Raw genomic sequence first — 21,190 nt, forward strand, 5'->3', positions numbered from 1 at the left:
AAAACTGGTAAAGATGATTGTTATAAGTTTTCTTGTTTTCTATTGACCCATTTCCCTTCTGGAGATGGTCATTGTCTTATGTTGTCCCTGTCTTTTGTGTTATTTGTCATAGGAAAAGAACCATAAGCCAGATAAGGCTTTCCTTTCATCTTGTTCTTTGTCTTGAGAGCTTGGCTTTTGGACTAGTAACAATAGTCTCTAGTCATCCCCAGCCAGAAGATGCAAGTATTGGCTTTGGTCTGGCAGCCAGCTCTGCAGGATGGGAATTCAGAACACATGGTGACAAGTAACATTCTTTGTCCCACCATGCTGGCATTCAGGGGTGTTTGTCTTAAGGGGACCTACTCCAAAAGGGGCCTTTGGCATCTCAACCTTTGTTGTCTTGTTAATGCTGGGAAAGTCCCATTTCAGTTGTGCCTGCTGGGTGTTATAGATTAGAGGTTTGTGGCTGGAGGTGTCTCTTCCTCATAAAAAACCTGAGACATGGTTCAGTACACCATTCTTACCACCTGCGACAAAAAAATAGGTCTTTGCTTTCTTAGTCTAACTCTGGGAGTGAGCTTTTTGCTTTTTAGGGCCACACCTGTGGCATATGGAGGTTCCCAGGCTAGGGGTCAAATCGGAGCTGTAGCCACAGCCACACCAGATCTGAGCCCCACGCCTGTGACGTACACTGCAGCTCACGGCAATGCTGGATCCTTAGCCCAGTAAGCGAAGCCAGGGATGGAACCTGTGTCCTCATGGTGCTAGTCAGATTCATTTCCACTGAGCCACAATGGGAACTCCTGGGAGTGAACTTTCTTAATCTTGTGAGGGCTGCATCCTTTGCAACCTCTTAGAGGATACCTCTTGTATCCATGGTTAAGCTATAAGAAGGTTTATTGGTTTGAGTTGCTGTTGGGATTAATATACCATTGAAGTTCCTACTCATCAGCAGCCAGATGACGGATCTTTTTTGTTGGAAAAACCTCTATATTTGAAGAAAAAAAAAAAAAAAAACAGGGAGTTCCCATTGTGGCTCAGTGGTAGGATCCATGAGTATGCAGGTTTGATCCCTGGCCTCGCTCAGTCGGTTAAGGATCCAGTGTTGCCATGAGCTGTGGTGCAGGTCACAGACGAAGTTTAGATCTGGTGTTGCTGTGCCTGTGGTGTAAGTCGGCAGCTGCATCTCTGATTCTACCCCTAGCCTGGGAACGAACTTCCATATGCCAAGGGTGCGACCCTTAAGAGAACAAAAAGAAAAAAGAAAAAAAAAAAATCAGCTCTCATTCTAAAAAACTGTTTTGTTAGTACCTATGGAAACAACAAATTGAAAAGAGGACACAAGGAAATAAGGTGTTTAGCCTTAGGCACTTTTTAACAAGATAAATTCCAAACCACTTTTGCCTACACTTTGAGAAGATCCTATCAGATGTAGAGAAGAGTTAGAAAGATCAGTGGCCAATCACAACCTCACTCACAAGGACCTTAACTGGATGCTCTTCCCACCCATAATTATACTGCAGTTATCAGGTAAGCCCTATAGCCCCATAGAAGACACCCCTGTCCTGCCCCCAGGAAACAGATGATCAGAATTTCTCCCAGGCTCTCCTGCAAATGATTAGGAGAGGGGCTGAGAGAAGCAAAGTTCAGTTGTACAGTCAAGGAAAATGTTCGAAGGCCTTTGTTGAATGCTTTGTAGGCAGACTTTGCAAAGGCAAATTGCACTAAACCCTAAAACTCCAGAACATAGGAATCTTTTTATTTCCATCTTAGTTGGAATGGATAACGTCTCCTTTGTTTAAAATGGGTATGACTGTAGAGAGAAAAAATTCTTCAGTAAAAACTATAATATACCCTGGTAGAGTTCAGATTTTAGTCCTGTTAATTGCCTGAGGTTTCATTATTTACCTGTAAACTCGACTGGATTCTGAATTCTGCTTTTGTCAAATCTGGCACAACTCTTCAAACTAATGTTTTCAGTTTTCTTCTACTCTTTTGACCTTGTATCACTAAGAATAGTATGAAATTCCTAGAAGTCTAATATGTCCTGCTATATATACTATGACTTGTAATTCTAGTTATTAGCTTAAAATGTCACAGAAATAACTACATTTCCTTGTCAGTTTCATTATAATGAAATCTCATCAAATCTTTAACCATGGCAATTTTTAAGTCTTTTGTCATTTATGATACTGTTTTTGTTTTTGGCCATGCCCACATCATGTGGAAGTTCCTAGGCCAGGGATCAAACTCATGCCACAGCAGCAACAATGCTAGATCCTTAAAAGCTAGACCACCATGGACCTCCTGAAAGTTATTGTTTTGCTTTTGCAAAAGTATTTCCCAAAGCCCTGCAAATGGAATGTGAATAGAATGGTGTAAACTTAAGAGAAATAGCCCCAGTAGCTCATGTTTAGATAATCTTTGTGCTGTGTGGACCACTCAGGAAGTTTATCCGAAACTCCATGACATCAGAAACATTCAACCTGCAAAAGATGCTTCAACCCAACATCTAGAACTTCAGGACTCAGGCTGAATTTATAATTTGCCCCAACCACTAACTTTTGTTTTTCTTTTGTCTCCATAGACATGCCTCTTATTTTATCAAATACTTAATTGCTCTTACCATATAAAGCTAACTTGGGGGGCCCACCTGCAGCACCGGCTACTGAAATGAAACAACTGTCTAACTGAACTGATCTATTCTCAAGACTAAGAGATTGTTCAATGACATAATAGAGCTTCTGACCTGTGAGACTTCTTTGAACTTTTAAAGACAGGACTGAAAGCGAGCAGGGTTTTGCCATACCAGAATATGTCTCTTTGGAATAAGGATTTCTTTGAGTTTATTTTTAAGAAACAGCAGACACAGGAAAAACTCTGAAAACCTAGTAGCAATGACCCTTTTGTAAGTGATATTTACATTTATGAGGGAGGTCTCCACTGTAAGGGTGTCTCTCTGAACCTGGGAGAAGGATCACTAAATGACAAGAAACGCATCAGATGGAGACAGTGCCCAACTTAATTCTACAAAACAACCTTACCGCTTTTTTACTGTAGCTACCCTCCTCCTCCACCTTTCTTATGTCTTTAGCTGAAGAAGGTATTGAAGGTGATGGCTTGGGCCATTTCAGGGGAGTTAAACTCAGTTTTCCAGGGTATCATCTTTCCACATACATACAGGATATACGAGGTATACATGGTGTTAGACTTCTGTTATTTTTCACCTGTTAATCTGTCTTATTACAGGAATGAGGTCTCTGGTAAGAATTTAGAAGAGTGGAGGGAAAATTATTTCTCCTACCCTAAAAGGACATTTAGGAAGTTTGTGAGTTATTACCTATTAAAATCATAGCTTTTTCTCTTGTTGAAGAGCAGAACTCTCAATCAACCATGATCTCAAAGAAACACACCATAATCCAGTGCTAATGCAGAATGGTATATTCTTAGCCTCAGAAAGGCACAGCATACATGGTTCAAACAGCAAATCTGTGGTGGCCATCAGAGCTCTGGCAGGGGTTACATTACATATGTTAAACAGTGCAGGATTATAGCCATTTCATAAGTTTAGAAGACTAGGTCATTTACAGTGGAATGTATATAAATACAGGCACATTTTTCACCAATACAAGATATATGCTGTGTATAGCCCATTTATCTTATTCAACTTTGGTTTTATAGTGACCAAATTGTGGCAAAACTAAATTAGAGGTACTGATACAGTTATTAATTTGACTTAGAAATTTAACACAAACTATCTTAAAAAAAAATCTTTGGTGGCATAGTAAAGGCATACTTCAGTACTCAATTATAAGATTTAGTTAAAAAAAAAAAAAAAAGGCACTCAAACTAACCCTAGAGGTCTCAAAGCATGATCTATAAATTGACAGGCTACTCTGTTATGTGATTTTTCAAATGGCTATTATTACACACTAATTAAAAAAAAAAAACAACTCACAGTGGCTTTTTGAAATTGTGTAAAATAATCAAATTCAAAAATTAGACAAAATCTTACAGCCTCAAGTCAAGAAAAGAAATACAAAAACAATTTGAGAATAAAGACTTAGAAAAAAGTTTTGCTAAATCCACATATCTCACAAGCTTCATCACCCATCCCTGTCCCTGTCCCTGTGGCATCATGATGGACTTGGTACAGCCCAGTGAGCTGAGCCAGGTGATGTCAGAAGCACTTTCAGATAAAACATCGGCCGCTTGCAAACTGGGTCTTCTGGCATGGCTGAGGAGTGAGCAGCAGCTTCTAAACCAGGTTGAATTCCCTCAGGTTTAGTTGTAGAATTGTGTCTTTCACAGCAGCAAACACGAAGCGGATATTCTCTGTGTCTGTAGCACATGTGAAGTGGGAATAGATGACTTTCTCTTTGTCAGGATTCTGATCTTGATAAAGTTTCAGGATAAAATCTCTGGCAGCTTTGACATCTTGCTTTGGTCCTAGTCACGAGGGCAGGTAGAGGAAGAAAGAAGGAAGATACCAACTCACCACCAGGTCCTCCCCAAAATCATTTTCAGTGTACCCCTCTGTTCTTATTTCTAGAGACTTCATTTACCTGGGGCATTATTATTATATACCTTATTATGAAGCTGTAAAAGATTATTTTAGTCCCCTGGTATCTAAAAATCATACCTTAAGGAGTTCTGTTGAAAAATAGAGACCTAACTTAAATTTCTGATTTGGATCACTTTTTTTGTTTCTTGGCCGAGCCCGAGGGATGTAAAAATTCCCAGGCCAGGGATCCAACCTGCATCACAGCAGTGACTCGAGCCTCTGCAGTGACAATGCCAGATCCTTAACCACTAGGCCACCAGGAACTCCATGATTCGGACCACTCTTGAAGAGAGGTAATTCTTATTATGTGAACTATGAGAGGGAAGAGAAGGATGGGGGCTAACATTACGAGGCACCTAAGTCTGATTCTAAAGTTTGAGGGCTGCATACTACATGGCCAATGTGGTTAATAAAAGGAAAAAGGAGAGTGATTAAACACTACTCCTCTAGATATCAAGGTCAAGCTTAGTAATATTTGAGACCTCCTGCACCAGAATCATTAGCAATAGGGCATCAATTCTGCTGCCTGGTAATATATAGGTCATACAGATAAAGAACTTCAGCGTCTACCCTGTGTCTGGCAAAGGGGCTGTCACACTTTAACCTACACGTAAGAAGTGCCATGTGCTCTGACTGGCACTAGAAATGCAAACAGAAGTTGGGCATAGTCCCTGCCCTCAGGATCTGACTGAGGCCAAGAGAGAGAAAGGCAAGCCCATGGAGCACAAGGGAGGTGCACCGCCTGGGGAGGGGCTGGGATGAGTCAGAAACACCTCCCAAAGGAGGAAGGGCCTGAGCTGGGCATCTGAGAACAAATTGGATGTGGCAGAGGCACTGGCAAGTGTGTTCCAGGCACTGGGAGAGGCATGTGTGGAGGTGGTGAGGTGAAAACACACAGTGATCCAAACAGAATCAGAGCTGGGGAATGGTGAGAAAGTCCATTAGAGGCAGGCCAGGGAAGCCCCTGGGAGCCGTGCTGAGAACTGTGAACTAATGCCCAAGAGGTCAACAAGATGGACACTTACTTACCAGTGTACTCTGGAAAATAGCTAATTAGATGGGAGTACATGATTTTCTCTTCCAAAAGATCCTTCTTATTTAAGAACAAAATCACCGATGAGTTCAGAAACCAGGGGTATGTGATGATGGTTTTAAATAAGGCTTTGCTCTCTTCCATGCGGTTCTAGGTGAAAGACAAGACTTAGGATAAACTGGAAAGAAGAGCAGTGCTTTGGGAACAATATGCCAGATCACTGGTTCCATCCATCGTCCCCCTGCCCAGCTGAAGTCCCCCGGTCACTGTCCTTGCTGAGGCTGGTGAGCATGTGGGGCCCCTCAGGGCACCTGGCCTCCTATTTCCCTCCCCCGACCACCCTCTCATTAATCATCCCCTTCTAGATCTCCTCTCTTCTGTCACCCAAACTCTTCTGTGGCCCCAATAACACACAAGGATATAAGAAAGGCTTTTGTGCAACTCAGAAAACAGTTTTCTGTGAATAAATTGTGATTATGAAGTGGAGGCAGGTCAGAGCTGCAGACCTGAGATGCCCATTTTAATTGAGGATAGGCTTCCAGGCTGGGTATCGGGAGTCCCATAACAATGAGAGGAAGGCAGGCTCTCCTTGCAGGACCACTGCCCTCAGGAACGCTGGGCACAAGCAGAGAGGGGACTAGTGCCACCCAGCACCTGCCCCGTGCCACACTTTACACACATGTGACAGTGAGCTCTCCAAGGGGAACGGGCCCCCATTTTATGGATGAGCCTACTATCTGTTGCTCACAAAATTTAAATACTTTTCCAAGACTATAATAGTACAGTCTAGTGGAAGCTATGTAGGATAGTAATAATTTCTAGATGTTAGACACTGGCAAGAAATTATTAAATGATCCTGATTTATGGAGAGCAGACAGGGCACATACAAATCTTATCTGGTGACAATAATCATTCTTGCTAGGATTCTGCTCTCTCAAGTATTTCTGAGAGAAAAGAAACCGTTCCCTTCCTCCCTTTGGACTGAGAAATGTGAGAACCCAGTGCACCTGCTCCAGGGGGACATGCTCTAAATGTCTGTTCCTACAACTCCCAACACTTGGGCCCACTGTCCCACCCAGTACATTTTGGGGAATCAGTTCTGGAATTTATTACCAGTAAGGTAACCCCTCACTTATTGTTAAAGCTGCTTTAAAATTTACTACAATCTTATCAAAAATAATCTCCAAGAAAACACAACATATGAAAAAAATGATTCCTATATAGTACAGTGGATGCAGTGTATCTACAACCAGGATGGAAAAGTCTGGAGTGGCAACCACTTAATTTTTCCCAAAATACCTTGGATTTTTTCAGAGAGGATAAACTGTTTAATTTCTAAGCACATTAGGCTAAGGCACACCTGACTAATCTTTTGAGTTTCCTGAGAAATGTCCTAAGTAATTCCTGAGGCTAATTTTTCATACTGATAACTCAGTGCCTTTGCTTTTTTAAAAAAATGTATCCACTGGAAGAGCTGGGCAGCAGCCAAGATTTCTATTCTTTGCACAATGACACTAGTAAATGGGTTAATCCTTCCCTAATTAGCTAATGTAATCGTGCTCCTCAGAGAGGTCGGCTCTTGAGAAATACAAGGTAAAATTTGTTCATAGTTATTGCCTAATCGTGGACAGAATTTTTTTATTGATTTACTCTCATGCCCTACCAGCAAGAGATAGTTCTAAAAGGTCACAAAGTCTTGTGCAAAGAGGGTCGGGGAAGGGTTGATAGGAAACAATGGTTATGGCACAGAAAACATCCCCACCCTCCCAAAGAGACTGTGATGGTTCTCTCTGCATTCCAGGCAGATCCAGCTAGTGGAGCTCACCCAGTTAGCGCTCTGACAGCTCTGCAGAGGACACTAAATGCCCGCTGAGGTGGATCAGCCCCAGCTGCCTGGAGCAAGTCCCTTCTAGGGGGAGCAAAGAGTAGATGCTATCCCAGGCAGCCCTGAGATAGCCCCAGGCATGTGGCTCCCCTCCCCATGTCACCTCAGCTAGGGATCAAATTTGGGAGTGAGTGCCATGGGCCATGGTGGTCAGGAAGCCTGTTCTCAGATAAAGTCTTTCAGAACCAATGTGTTCAGCTTTAGCTGTATATTATAGATACTCGCAACTCAAAACCAGGAAATACAAATCTGTATTGTAGGATCTAGAAGATGTTTTTCTTAAAAAAAAAAAAAAAAAAAAAAAAAACTCCCCAGGAAATTCCAATATGCAGCCAAGACCGAGAACCATGCTTTTGAGTGGCTCCACCCTCCCTTCATAGCACAGATTAGAGCCTCAGGCCCAGGTGATACCCACCACTGATTGCATTGGAATCTCTGAAGTTGGACCCAGCTGTCAGGTTTTTCTTTAAGATCCCCAGGGAATTTTAGTATATATCTAAGTTTGTGAACCAGGATTCTAGTTCAATGATTCTCAGATTACCTGGGATCTTGCTACAGATCGTAATTTATTCACTCTAGGTTGATTCAGAGGGTATGCATTTTTACCAGGCACCAGATTGCACTTCAACAAGCAAGGTGATTTAACCTAAAAGATAGAATCTAATGCCAAAGCTGGCTGGCTTTTTGCAAACTGCAGAAATAGGTTGTTGCCTTCCACATCTAACCAAACTCCCCACCCAGCATACCTCATTATCACACTCAGCCAGGACCTGGTCATATTCACTCAGAGCAACCAAAAAAATTATGGAAGTGACACTCTCAAAGCAATGAATCCATTTCCGTCTTTCAGATCGCTGGCCACCAACATCCACCATCCTGTTCAATAGAAATATGACTCTTTGAGGGAAAACGACATGGAAATCAGGGTTCTTTAGGGTCCTCAATAATTTTAAAGAGTAAAAAGGGACCCTGAGGTTAAAATGTTTGAGCACCACTGCTTTAGGCGATGAGGAACCACTGGATGTTTCCTAGCAAAGGAGACACAGGATGTAAGTGAAGTTACCAAAGAGGGATGCAGAGGTCACTCAGGTGGAGCCCACTTGGAGACACTACTTAGGAAGCTGATGCAACAGTTCAGGCAGAAAGCTCAAGCATCCATTTAGGTGTTGCTCTAACCACTGCTAAGAGCCAGGACACCAGACACAAGAGGGCAGAAAGGCAGGCAGGCTTCCTGGGCCATTCAGCTTCCTTTAGGACCTCACCCCTCCTTGTTCCCATGGCTCTTCTAATTCATCTACAGAGCCTTTCTGCATTAGCTGGATACCCCACCCCCCAACCCCATTCCCTAGAAAGACCTGCCTTCTGTCCAATATGGAAATCCAGAGCCCTTATCTGTGTCTAAGTTCAGGGGGTCAGAGCCCAAGGATGAGTCAGTCACAAGCTGGAATGTGCCAGGGGTCAGGCAGTTTCAGAAATGAATCCAGTGGGCCCCTCTAGAGTAGAAAAGCCTGCACTTTGAGAGTGCTGGGGCCCTGTCCAAAGGGCTGGCTGCTACACCACTGCAGCAACTGCAGCAGGGCATAAACCCAGGCTCGCTGTTTGTCCAGATCCTCCAACGTACCAAGAGATAGAAATTGTTTTAAGCAAAATAGCGTGGTTTTTAAATGTTGGCTCATGAGTATTTTAAACACCAAGTGAGCCAAAGAGAACATTTGTGTGGACCAGATTCAGGTTTTGGAAGTGCAAGCAGCAGGTGATTCTGAAAAGGTCTGGATAAATTCATGGGCACTCAGGCATGGGGCATGTGCTCACAGAGATGCAGAATATTGTGGGGCCGAACCAGAGGCCTCCCTCAATGTGACAGTGCTCCAGAAGCACTGAGATGCAATGGGGTACAGCCTGGACCTAAACAAGCATGTGTAACAATTACTAGGAGGAACAAGGGAACTAATGGATACCAAAGTGCTTTGAAATTTGCAGTGATAAATGTTGGAGAAGGAAATACAAATAGAAGGGGAGAGAAACACTCAAATTTAGGGAAAAGACACCAGTATCTTCAGTCTGTGGGTTACAGAAATACACATCTCTGTGTATGTTTTATACATAATCATTCCAGACATCAGTAAGGAGACTCTTCTTCTCTAAGGGGAATAGAAAGGTGTGCTTGTCTCCACTGCAGTACTTGCGACAACCACAATTCTAAATATCCTGTCGTGGAGAGGCCACTGTTGCCCTAAAAGGAGATAAAAGCCTTTTTAGCAATAATGGACTTAAGAATCCATCTGGGGACTTCGGAGCCTGGACAAATTCTTAATGGCCTGTGTTGGGGAGATAGTCTTACCGAAAGATTATGTTTTCCAAGTCAAATGGATATTCAATGATGCCAGTTGTGGGCACACGGACACGAAGCACATCTTGCTGTGTTGGCACAAACGATGGCATGGCAATCCGGTCAATGTCAGTCAGGTAACTGATATTAGAGAACAAGATGCTGAGAAGGGGGAATGCCCATCCCCCTCCAGGGAAGTCACCCCAGCTCCCAGCAACCCCCATTCAGATTCCATCAATGACTGTTGTGAGAGCCAGTGCTCCAGCCCTCCTACAGCTGTTGTGGAGAGAATATGGATCAGAAGCCTTCATGAGCCTCCTGGGATGTTTTCCTCCTGGTTCTTAGCTCCATCACTCTGGCTGGTGAGGGAGCCGGCAGAGCCACAGGAGGAAGAAGTTGGAATTGGCTCTCTGACATTCCATCTGTCCTTCCTCCAAAGGCTCTCTCCCCTCCCACACGCCCTCATCCAAGAACACTAGAGAAACTAGATGCTTTTCTTGAACACTTTTACTCAACGCATTAGGGTTTTTAAGAAAAATAAAGGCATAAAACCAGCCAATGGAAAGTGTTCTCAAAATAAAAAGTTTTTTGCTACACTGGGAAATTAAACATCTCCTAAAATGACCCAAAACTTGCCTTGGATTATTTGGGGCCATATATTAGAGCCCTAAATTTAAGTCACTTTTTCTGTAGTAAAACAAGAAGACACTTTTTTAAAGCCTTTCAAAAAGGTACTTTTGAGGAACTAACTGTGACTGAAGCTTTGGCCAATGATGGTGTTGGGGATTTGGAGACCCCTGCACACCGAAGCTGGCCCCATCTCCTTCCCCAGTGCAGGCAGAGCTCACCTAGGTCTCCTGGGGCTGAACAGGTGGCACGAAGAGGAGTCAAGAGTAACAGGCCAACCCTATTCATCTGCAGCCCAGGAAGCCAACCATCGGGCAGCCTTCTGTGACCCACACCCCCAACCATGGCCCCAGGGCTTACTGCTATGGACTTCAGTGTGTAATGTTTTGATTTCTACTTGTCTCATCCACCAGACTATGTTCCTTCAGGGCAGAAGGCCATGGCTGAACCTGCAGCCCTTATCTCTTTGCCTGGCACAGAGCTGACACTCATCACATTTTTGTGAAATGAATGCCTGTCCAAATAAGCAGGCAGTACCAGCACAGCAGATGACAACCATTGACTTGGACTAAGGAAATGCCCAAGTGCCTTGGGTCTTGTCAGGTCCAAAGACAAGGCCCTGTCTGGGTTTGTGAGTGCCATTTCTCTGTTGCAGCTCTGTCCACCACCCTAACCACTCCCCACATTCTTCTCAAGGCACTTGCCCTTGTTTTCCGGGCTCCACTGAATTGTATAGCAGGTCCAGCAGGTCTTTTCTAAGTGGACCTACCTCATGAGCCCCATCCACTGCCTAGGGCCTTCACAGAAGCAAATGACACAGGCTGTTCTAGGGAAGGGCCTGGGATGCCTTGGTGATGTCCCTGCATCCCAAGATGTCAAAGGCAGTCTTCCCTCCTCCTGAGGACACTGCCTTCCGTCCTTCCAGCTGTCTTCTATGTTGATCCAACACCCTTTGGGCGCTTCTTTTATTTCCTTTTCCTGCTTCGCTGCTCTGTTGCACCTAAATGTTCCTGTACTCAAGAGTGGTTGTGCTAACCTGAATTAACATTGCTAAACACTCAGCTGGAGACAAATGCCAAAGGGGAGCCAGTGAAACTGAAGAGAGAAGACTCTGGTTTCCTTCCTGTGTGCTAACTTGTCTAGATGATGAGTGAATTGCCCACCCATCTCAGAGGGTGATGGCAGCACCTGAAGGGCAGGGGACGGACCGGGGAAAGGATCCCAGGGCCCTCAGAGGATGGAAATGACACAGACCAGGAGGAGAGGAGCTGAGCTGCACAAACAGGAATACTTACCCCTTCAAGAAAGACCACGGGCCAACTATTTGCCCAGTCATCTGACTGATGGAAGCATTGCCTTGAGAAATTCTTTAAGAAGATCAAATCTAGTGATCTCCATGGGATAGTTTGCACACAGAAACATCTATTTCTTTTTACCTTAATGGATTAGTGATTTAAAACTAGAGCCTTCTGGATCCAGAATACAGAATGTAGGCCTCCATAAGGAGTTAATAAACAAAGGGCTGGCTGGCTGAGCTTTCTCCCTGGCTGGGTCTGTAGAGCCTGCCTGGCCCACTAGAGGGCAGTACCAGATCAGCCATTGATGGGTGCACTGTGCTGATGATCTAAACTCTGATGTTAGAGTTTAGGGCAATTGATGTCTACTGATAAGGAAAAAAGAAGGCAGAAGGATATGGAGAGGGGAAAGTAGAAGCCAGAAGCAGGTGTAGTCCTTGTTTAAATTAGATAATTTCAGCACCCCAAATGAGCACCCGTCCCACCAAGGGAAGCCCTCATTTGACTACACACTCATTAAGAAGGACAGAAGTTTAGAACTTGATGCAGAAAGGTAGGTACTGGTAAGGAGAGCTAGCTGGGGCTCCACAGGGGGAACTAAAGATTTTAGGAGGTAGGAAGAGACACACCAAAAACTAAGAGGAGGTTACGGACGAGCAGGAGGAAGGCAGTGTTGCTTTCAAGTGCCTACACTTTAGCAAGCAGCTCACTTGTCATGGTGAGAAGCTCCCTGGAGGTGTGGCCACGCTTGCCCGAGAGTACCTTGGAGAGCACAGCCTGGGCTTTTGTACTCACTACTTAGCAGAGTCTGACAGCTGGTATTCCCTCCTCCTGTCATAACACTCCTGGATTCCCGGGTCCTGCCAGAGCTCCTTGATGGCCTCCACCTGGTCCCTGGAGAGTGCGGAGACCTTGTCTACTTCCACTTCTCTGATTAGCTGGGCATTCTCCTACTCAAAGGAAAGAGAACCTTTCATTACTCAAAGGAAAGGAAGCCAACCCCTTAGAAACCTGGAGACAAGACTTGCCCTGGACCATGAGTTAGGCAAGATGTATGTCCTTGGGAGCTGGGGTGTGGTGGGTGCCCTCAGAAGAGCTGCTCACAGCCAAGCCACTTGGCTGCAGCCTCATCGAGATGCTGTGGCTGCTTAACTCAGTGGAGAGAGCCACAGAGAGCACAAGACCTGTGGCCTTCAGTCCCAGCAGCACCTGGGGGCCAGTTTCACCAGCATTCAATACCCGGCTGTGAATAGAGAAACACTGGAACAACTGATCATCATCCATCATCGTCATACTAACTTTACTTCCTCATTAGCCTGCTACTCATTTGAATATGTGCACAGCCAAGGGAGCAATTTAAAAATCCCATTATTGTTAGTGGCACAGTAAGGGTTGGGTGGTAATAAGCAGGTCCACCTCAGTGCAGGAAATAAGGGAGTGGGCTGTCTTCAGAGAACTGAAAAATACCGCCCCCAACAATTAATCACAAGTCTTTTTTCTCTTTCCTATATTTTTTTTAAAAATGGTAATAGACTTTATTTTTACAGCAGTTTTAGGTTTATAGTAAAACTAAGAAGGACATACAGAGAGTTCTCACACAGCCTACCTTTTATTATCATGCATCACTAATAAAACTCTTTCCCACTGAGCGGACCACACCTACTGCAGCCCTCCACCCCATGCCACTGACTGCTCTAATATGTTTATTATTACCATCATTGCTACATAATTATTGCTCTATTATTGCAGTAATTGTTAAGATCGTTATGGCTGTAATTATTACTATTACAGCAGTTATCATTTATTACCCACTTGCTATGTGCCAAGGGCTCTACATATATTATCTCATCTAATCAACAGAAGGCAAGCAAGAAGCCAGAAATCTTTCCAAACCTTAGCAAATAAAATGACAAGGTTGGCCTGCATCCATAACACATCCCTGTGTTGGCCCCAGAGACTCAGCATCCCACCCTTGGCTGCAAGTTGCAGCAGACAAGAGAATCCTGCTGAGAGAGACAGGACCCCAGCCTCCTTGTCCCTCTTCCATCTTGCTATATATCTCACGGCAATTACATCACACAGAGTTGGCTATTCGCTGGCAGCTGTGAGTTAGCACACTATCCATTTGGCAGTTGCAATATCCTTGAGTGTAGACTGCACCCCTTGAAAAGTCACTTTTGCATTGTTCATTAGGAAGCCTGATAGGAAGTTGGAGGAAAGGAAGAGCTTAAAGATTGGCTTGGGGGAAAATCAAGGGTTGAATCAACATGACCTTGCCCCGCATGCATCGAGAGTGAAAGTCTTCCCTTAGACTGTGGGCTCCTCGGGCAGGTAGGGTACCCCATATGTCACATTTCAAATAAGGTCTAGGCAGGGTGGCGTAGTGGAAAGTGCCTGAGCAGGGATTCAAGACCCTGAATTATAAGTAGTACACTTGGGACTTTTAAGGAGCCAAACAGGTTACCTGTCTCAGCATCGTCATTTGTAAGAGGAACTAGTGATTTTCTTGGGAACTTTTATTTATCATCACCCCAATATAAGCAGAACTAGCCTTATTATTGCAATGGGTGCCTGATAAATATTTCTTGTTTACAAAAACAGGACACATCAACAACCTTTAAACCAGGACTTCTAATCCTGCCCACTGGCACATTTTGTATCATGGGCCCTATTTTTAGCCAGAGACAACAATGAATGGAGAACGAGGACCATGTCTGCACAGAGCAGAAGGGCTGTCTCCCATTTCCCTCGCTCCTCTCACTACTCTCCCACCCTGCAACTACCATCAGATGGTCTCCCCTGGAGAAACCCAGGTGATGGTGCTGCCCAATCTACCCCATTTGGCCATGCCAGGTGTGGTCAGGGTGCTGACCCTGGGCCCAGCTTTGTTCTCTTAAAGCACCTCTTTTCCTTTCTGTCTTCAATAACAAGTCAGGAGATGACACAAGGGCAGAGCCAAAGTCTTATCATCCTTATATCCCCAAACCTAGTGCAGTGCCTGGCAAATAACAGGTGCCTTCTCCGGATGCAGGTGCCCAATAAACATTTGCACTATACATAAAAATGTCTAACATACAGAAAACCACAGAAAATAACAGTGAAAGCACACCAGGAGAGGATGATGGAAGCCTGCACACCAGGAGAAGAATGATGGAAGCCTGCACTGGTAGGAACACCAGTGAGCCGGGAGACAGAAGTGTCCTACTGGGGAAAATGGTGTGGTGACTCTTGGCCAGTGTGTCCGCATCCTTGCTTTTTGGGTGCATGACTCTGTGCTGCCCTCCTACATGTAACTATTAAACTCAGCTTAACCACTCAGAGGTGGCCCTGTGAGAACCAACGGGGATGTTACAAATATTTCTACCTCTCCTCCTCACAAAGGCAATGTAAGATTCAACTTCATGGTGAAGGAAATATAAGCAGAAGCAACATTCGTCTCTTTTAGGAAGAAACCTTAAAGAGCCAGTGAGTAATGTGCCACACTGGCTCTCATCTGCTGTGATGACTGTCAGGAGACAAGATGGGCCTCCATCAGTCAGGCTTCCTGAGTGACTGAAATGAGCTAACACACCCCAGTGCAGATGGAGCATGAGTGAGAAATCGACTCTTACAGCGTTCAGGAAGCTGAACTTTGGGGGAAGTTTGTTTCTGCAGCATAACCCACTCTATCCTGACTGATAATGTTGCAACGTAAACCCAGTGTTTGGCTCTTCCAGTAGAAAGAGAGAAAAAGTGAATCCCAGTGAGACAGCAGAGAGGGACACAGGCTTCTATACAGGCTCCTGGGGAAAGACATAGACCCGGGATTTCAGGTAACCAGAGGAGTTCAGCCAGGTGAGAAAGACACATTGTCTGTTCAGTCAAGTGACGAGATTGTGGGGGACTCTGGCTTGAGAGAAGAAGAGAACATAGTCTCCTTAAAACCCAGCAGTTGGACTTTGGTTTGGAAGGAGGGACTAGACTCAAGGCACCACAAGGATTCTAAGGTCAGAGGTCTCCTGTCTGTCTTTGGCTCCTCCCACCAGTCAAGATCTTTTTGTTTGTTTTAACTTATCTTGAAATAATTTAAGACTTGGGAAAAGGTGAGGAACACGGTACAGAGTCCCTCTCTGCCTTTCCAGATGGCCCAAATGTTCGTAGTCTCCTACCTTGTTTATCATTCATCCCCACGCCCTCCACATGTGTGCATATACACACACACATGCACAGGTAACTCACACGTAAACTTCTTTCCAGAAGTATTTGAAAGGAAGCTACAGTCACAGTGCCTCTTTATCTCTAAAGACTTCAGTGTGATTTCCTAAAAAAAAGACATATATAATCATAATATAATGATTAAAACCAGGAAATTAATGTTGACACAATATTGGAATCTAATCTTCAGATCATATCCAAAGTTTGACAGTTGTCCTATAAAAGTCTTTTATCTGCCCAACAACCTAGGATCAGATATTACATTTACTTGTCTCTAGTCTCCATCTATCTGGAAAGGCTCTGCAGTCAGAGGAGTTGTTTTTGTCCTTCTGATCAAGAACGGCCTAACAGAATGGCCATCATTAATAAGTCTACAAATAATAAATGCTGGAGAGGGTGAGGAGAAAAGGGACTCTTTTTTCACTGCTGAATGTAAGTTGGAATGTAAATTGGTTCAACCACTGTGGAAAACAGTATGGAGATTCTGCAAAAAACTAAAAAGGGAATTACCCTATGATTCAGCAATCCCACTCCTGGGCATATGTGCAGACAAAACTATAATTCAAAAAGATACATGCACCTCTATGTTCATAGCAGTACTATTTACAATAGCCAAGACATGGAAACAACCTAAATACTCATCAATAGATGAATGGATCAAGAAGATGTGGTACATAAACACAATGGAAAACTACTCAACCATAATAAGAATGAAATAATGCCATCTGCAGCAATATAGATATAATTAGAGATTATCATACTAAGTGAAGTAAGCCAGAAAGAGAAAAACAAATATCATATGATATCACTTATATGTGGAACATAAAATATGACACAAATGAACTTATTTATGAAAAAGATTCACAGACATAGCAAACAAACTTATGGTTACCAAAGGGGAAAGGGGGTGAAAGAGGGATAAATTAGGATTCAGGATTATCAAATACAAATTGCTAAATAAAAAATAGATAAACCACAGGGTCCTACCATATAGCACAGGGAACCATATCCAATCTCCTATGATAGACCATAGTGGAAAAGAATATGAAAAAAGAATGTATGAGTTTCCGATGTGGCTCAGTGGGTTAAGAACCCAATATAGTCTCCATGAGGATGCACTCCAATCCCTGGCCTCGCTCAGTGGGTTAAGGATCCAGCATTGCCACAAGTTGTGGCATAGATTACAGATGCAGTTCAAACCTGGCATTGCTCTGGCTGTGGTGTAGGCCAGCAGCTGCAGCTCTGATTCGACCCCTAGCCTGGGGACTTCCATATGCCGCAGGAATAGCTGTAAAAAGAAAAAAAAAAAAAGTGTGTGTGTATAGCACTTCTGTACAGCAGAAATTGACCCAACATTATAAATCAACTATAATTTAAAAATGAAAAATAAGAAATGAATATTCAATTTAATTAAAAGACTGTTTGGCTTTAAAAGACAAAAAAAAAAAAAAAAAAAAAGGCCTGACAGAGAAGTGTCTTTAGTCACATCAAGAGAATAGTTGGTGGAGAGAGTGGTATAGCCAAGCCCCCAGAGAATGTTCTGGGGATAAGGGTAGAGAAGAATGACCTGTATTTTAAATAAATTTTATTGAAATATAAGATGAATGACTTTTGCACATTAACAGTGTGTGTTAAAAAAGTAGGGGTTCATGTATGTTTCTGTCTGACTTGGTTAAATTGTCTCATACATAGAGTGTGAGCATTTTTATGGTCATGTTCAAACCACCTCCATGGTGTACATGGTCTAAGAGCAGGGGCCCTTCTGTAAAGGGGGAAGTTTTGTGTCATGTAGTTGGGCTTTTTCATCTCCTAGAAAGAGGGAAGAAATATTCTGAGAAGATCAGATTTAGGAAAACATTGTGATGTGGACAGGGGACAGGCTGAGCCTGAGGTAGCTGGTATCTGAGTGGGGAAATCTAGGAAGCAGATGAATAGAAATGTATCTGTAGTTCATGAGAGAGTCCTAGGCTAGAAAAGCATATCGAATTGAAATTGTCTAACATTCACTTCTTTGAAAAATCACAAAGGAGGAAATGTTATCAGAGCACATTCAGGAGATAAAGGAACATGACTAGTTGCTCAAATGCTGAGCTCATATCTGGCTTTTCCTCTTTTCCTTTCTCAAACAATACCACCATTTTCACTGCACTGGAGGAAGAACATGGAAGACAGATGTCCTACAGTGTGTGTTTCGCTCAGAAATTCCCAGGGTGACAGTGACAGGAACTGTGTACGAAGTGGCCCCTTGCTGGCTTCACACATGGATCCCTGACTGCCCGGGGGGGACAGTCCCACTCGGGCCCAAAAAGCCCCTCTGGCTGGAATCCAGGGCCCAGCAAGCATCCCCGTTTTCTACCAGGTCCTCGCAGGGGCTCCCCTGTACCATTAACCACCCAGCACAGCTCTCACTGACTAGAGGAGACTGTCAGGAAGCCAGAGTTCCTTTTCTTTCATCAGATACTTCAGCATTTTCATTAAGATCTATATTTATGAAAAAGAAAAAAAAAGAAAAACAAGATCTATATTTATGAACATATTCTAGATAATAAGAGCCTAATTTCATAACGTTTTAAGTGTCTATCTACTGTCATATGCGGTACCTATAACTCCATAAGCTTTGTAAAAACAAATAAGATTTAAATAAAACATACAATGAAAAAGGAAAGTTCCCTGTAACTTAGTATTTCTGACTTTCATAAATCACCCCTCCTTGTTTTACTTATTTTTTATTTTTTATTTTTTGCCTTTTAGGTCCATACTCACGACATATGGAAGTTCCTAGGCTAGGGGTCAAATCAGAGCTTCAGCTGCCAGCCTACATCACAGCCACAGCAATGCAGGATCTGAGCTGTGTCTGCAACTTACACCAGAGCTCACCACAATGCCAGATCTCCAACCCACTGAGTGAGGCCAGGGATTTAACCCACATCCTCATGGATACTAATCAGATTCTTTTCCAGTGTGCCAAAACAGGAACTCCCACCTCTCCTTGTTTTAACATCTACATTAACATCTGAGACTACATTACATATTCTACTGGACAAAAACTAGGGAGTAAAATTTCTGTGTATCATAACAATCAGCTTTGAAAGCATCTCCAAAAAAAAAGCATTATAAAGAAATGCCAGTCAACTAAACTAGATAAAGGAATTTTTTCTATAAGAAACAAAAGAGGAACTTCTTGAGGTAAAGGAAGACTAGGGAATTTGGATCAACTCTTCCCTTAAGGACAGCTAAAAATGGTGGACAAAATATTTTCAAAAATATGCTCAAAAAATCGGGAAATTAATGAACTAGTAAGTATGTGCTGGGCCAGCGTATAGGAGAGAATGGCATCCAAGGACTTGGACTGGCATTTGGAAAACCTTTCTCCCTGGGGCTCTGCTTGTTCTAGAAGGAGCAGGTGTGAGGTCGATCATCTTCTTCTTCAACATTACAGGACTAGGGTGACAGGGATTGAAGGGTTAACAAGAGCAAAGAGCCCTAAGAAGCCCTCTGGCTCCAGGTTGGGATCCACCCGTACCTGCAGAGAGTTCCAACTCAGCTTGAAATCAGCACAGTGTCAGAAACTGGGTATCCTCAGACATTAGGCAGAAGAAAAGGAAATTTCTCTTTGAAATTTGGAAGATAACATCTTCACCCTCCAATTATTTTTGTGTGTGTGTCCAGCACACACACAAAAATAACCAAACATAACAAAATAATGCAACTCCAAAAAGACATGACAAGTAAAACAATGCTAAAGATATATACCATGCAAGCACCAACCTGAAGGAAGGAGGGATCCATTATCATAAAAACAGACTTTAAAGTTTATTTGTCAAGTATATCTCAATAAAGCTGGGCGGGGGGGAGTAGGCTTTAAGGTCAAAAGTATAACTGGAGATAGGGATATTTCAGCACTATTCTTTTTTTTTTTTTTTTTTTTTTTGAAGTTCCCAAGCTGAATCAGCTACAGCTGCCGGCCTAGAGAGGGATATTTCAAATGACAGAAAGGTTCAGAAAGACCAAACAGTTCTAAAGTTCTATGCAGATAAGAACATAGACTTAAAATATATAAGAACAAAATCTCTTGGATCTCAATAGTGAAACAGACAAATCTTCATCTTACCCAAAAATGAAACATCTCTCATAAAAAATTCAATAAACAAAAAATTCAGTAAAAAGATATATACAGTTCAAACACCACAATTAGCAAATCTGACTGTGGGGACCCACGTAGAGCCTTAGATATTCAAAACAACTGTAGAAGCATATCTAGAATATTCACCAAAAATGACCATTTATTTGAGATTTCACATTTAAAAAAAATGGTTTTCCACCTTCTTTTGATCAATTCCAACTTCTTTAGCAACCCTTCACTCCAGCAGGAACACACTTTCCATTGGCCGCTGTTGCCACCAGCCCACCCCACTCTCGTTGTGCAGGCATTTGAATAGTTAACCACTGGTCTAAAGCTACCTAGATTCCCCTGTGTAGAAAGGCAATCTCCCACCACACTCAGAATGAGAAGAAAGCTTTTCTAACCCAATTCAAGATTCAAAAGAAATCTTTATTTCTATTCCAATCTTCGTCCTCCTCTTTTCCTTATCTTTTCTCCAACAAAAATAACAGAATTCACTGGCCACAAAGTGTTGGCATGAAACACCAAGTTACTTTATCTTTTCCTGTCGGTCAGAGTTTCAGTGAGTTTAACTTAAAAGGCTCCAAAGAGTCCTGCCATAAATTACTTTGGCACAACATCCGCAGCTACAATGAGTTTTAACAATGCAGCTGAGAGAGCGAGTCTTGGACCTTACACTGTGTCAACTTGGGAATCTGTAAGGATATTTCCCAGCATTCCCTTCCCTGTGTGATTCTGAGTTAGAATTGGCTACGAGAGTGATTTCAAAGAGATTTGGGAGTCAGAGGAGAAACAGTGGTGGCTGTGCTCTGAGGGTCTCTTTCTCTCTCTCTCTCTCTCTCTCTCTCTCTCTCTCTCACTCTCTCTCTCACACACACACACACACACACACACACACACACGCGCGCGCGTGCGCGCGCGCGCGCACTGGTCTTTTGGTCAGCCTCACCAGAGTGTGGCAGCAGCTGGGCCCTCAGCACCCCAGCTCCTCCTCATCCTGGGGCGGAGTATGTGCAGGCCCACAGCAAAGGTGCCAGCTTCCGCTGCAAGTCACATGCACTATTTACACAGAGATGTGAGAGGCAGATGCAGGTTCCACTCTGTCTCATCCATTTGCCTTCATGGGTTCTGGTTTGGCTTTGGAGATTCCAGTTTATA

The 21,190-nt window shown here is 43.3% G+C and overlaps 1 protein-coding gene and 1 pseudogene across 4 annotated transcripts in view; both read right to left on the minus strand.

The window, feature by feature from the left end:
- Positions 1-3,408: 3,408 nt before the first annotated feature.
- GNA14 (G protein subunit alpha 14) overlaps positions 3,409-21,190 on the minus strand; it is a 203,432-nt gene continuing 185,650 nt past the window's right edge. The window contains exons 4-8 of one of the 3 annotated variants that reach the window (XM_084967637.1): positions 12,511-12,665; positions 9,806-9,934; positions 8,211-8,340; positions 5,576-5,729; positions 3,409-4,431 (exon numbers count right to left, since the gene is read on the minus strand). In XM_084967637.1, coding sequence (XP_084823763.1) covers positions 4,241-4,431; positions 5,576-5,729; positions 8,211-8,340; positions 9,806-9,934; positions 12,511-12,665 — 759 coding nt within the window. In that variant the 3' untranslated portion in view covers positions 3,409-4,240. The remainder of the gene's footprint in view (positions 4,432-5,575; positions 5,730-8,210; positions 8,341-9,805; positions 9,935-12,510; positions 12,666-21,190) is intronic. The other 2 variants (NM_001097518.1, XM_084968096.1) reach the window with 2 other exon arrangements.
- The window catches only part of LOC106506973 (small ribosomal subunit protein eS27-like pseudogene), a 36,059-nt pseudogene continuing 18,277 nt past the window's right edge, over positions 3,409-21,190 (minus strand). Inside the window, exons 2-6 of the transcript XR_014823016.1 lie at positions 12,511-16,015; positions 9,806-9,934; positions 8,211-8,340; positions 5,576-5,729; positions 3,409-4,431 (exon numbers count right to left, since the gene is read on the minus strand). The product of XR_014823016.1 is annotated as a small ribosomal subunit protein eS27-like pseudogene (transcript). The remainder of the gene's footprint in view (positions 4,432-5,575; positions 5,730-8,210; positions 8,341-9,805; positions 9,935-12,510; positions 16,016-21,190) is intronic.

The sequence above is a fragment of the Sus scrofa genome, chromosome 1, assembly GCF_054392235.1.
Source record: "Sus scrofa isolate SSC_HxYL_T2T_F1_AM1 chromosome 1, Sscrofa_HxYL_maternal_Yorkshire_Landrace_v2.0, whole genome shotgun sequence".
Classification (NCBI taxonomy): Eukaryota; Metazoa; Chordata; class Mammalia; order Artiodactyla; family Suidae; genus Sus; species Sus scrofa.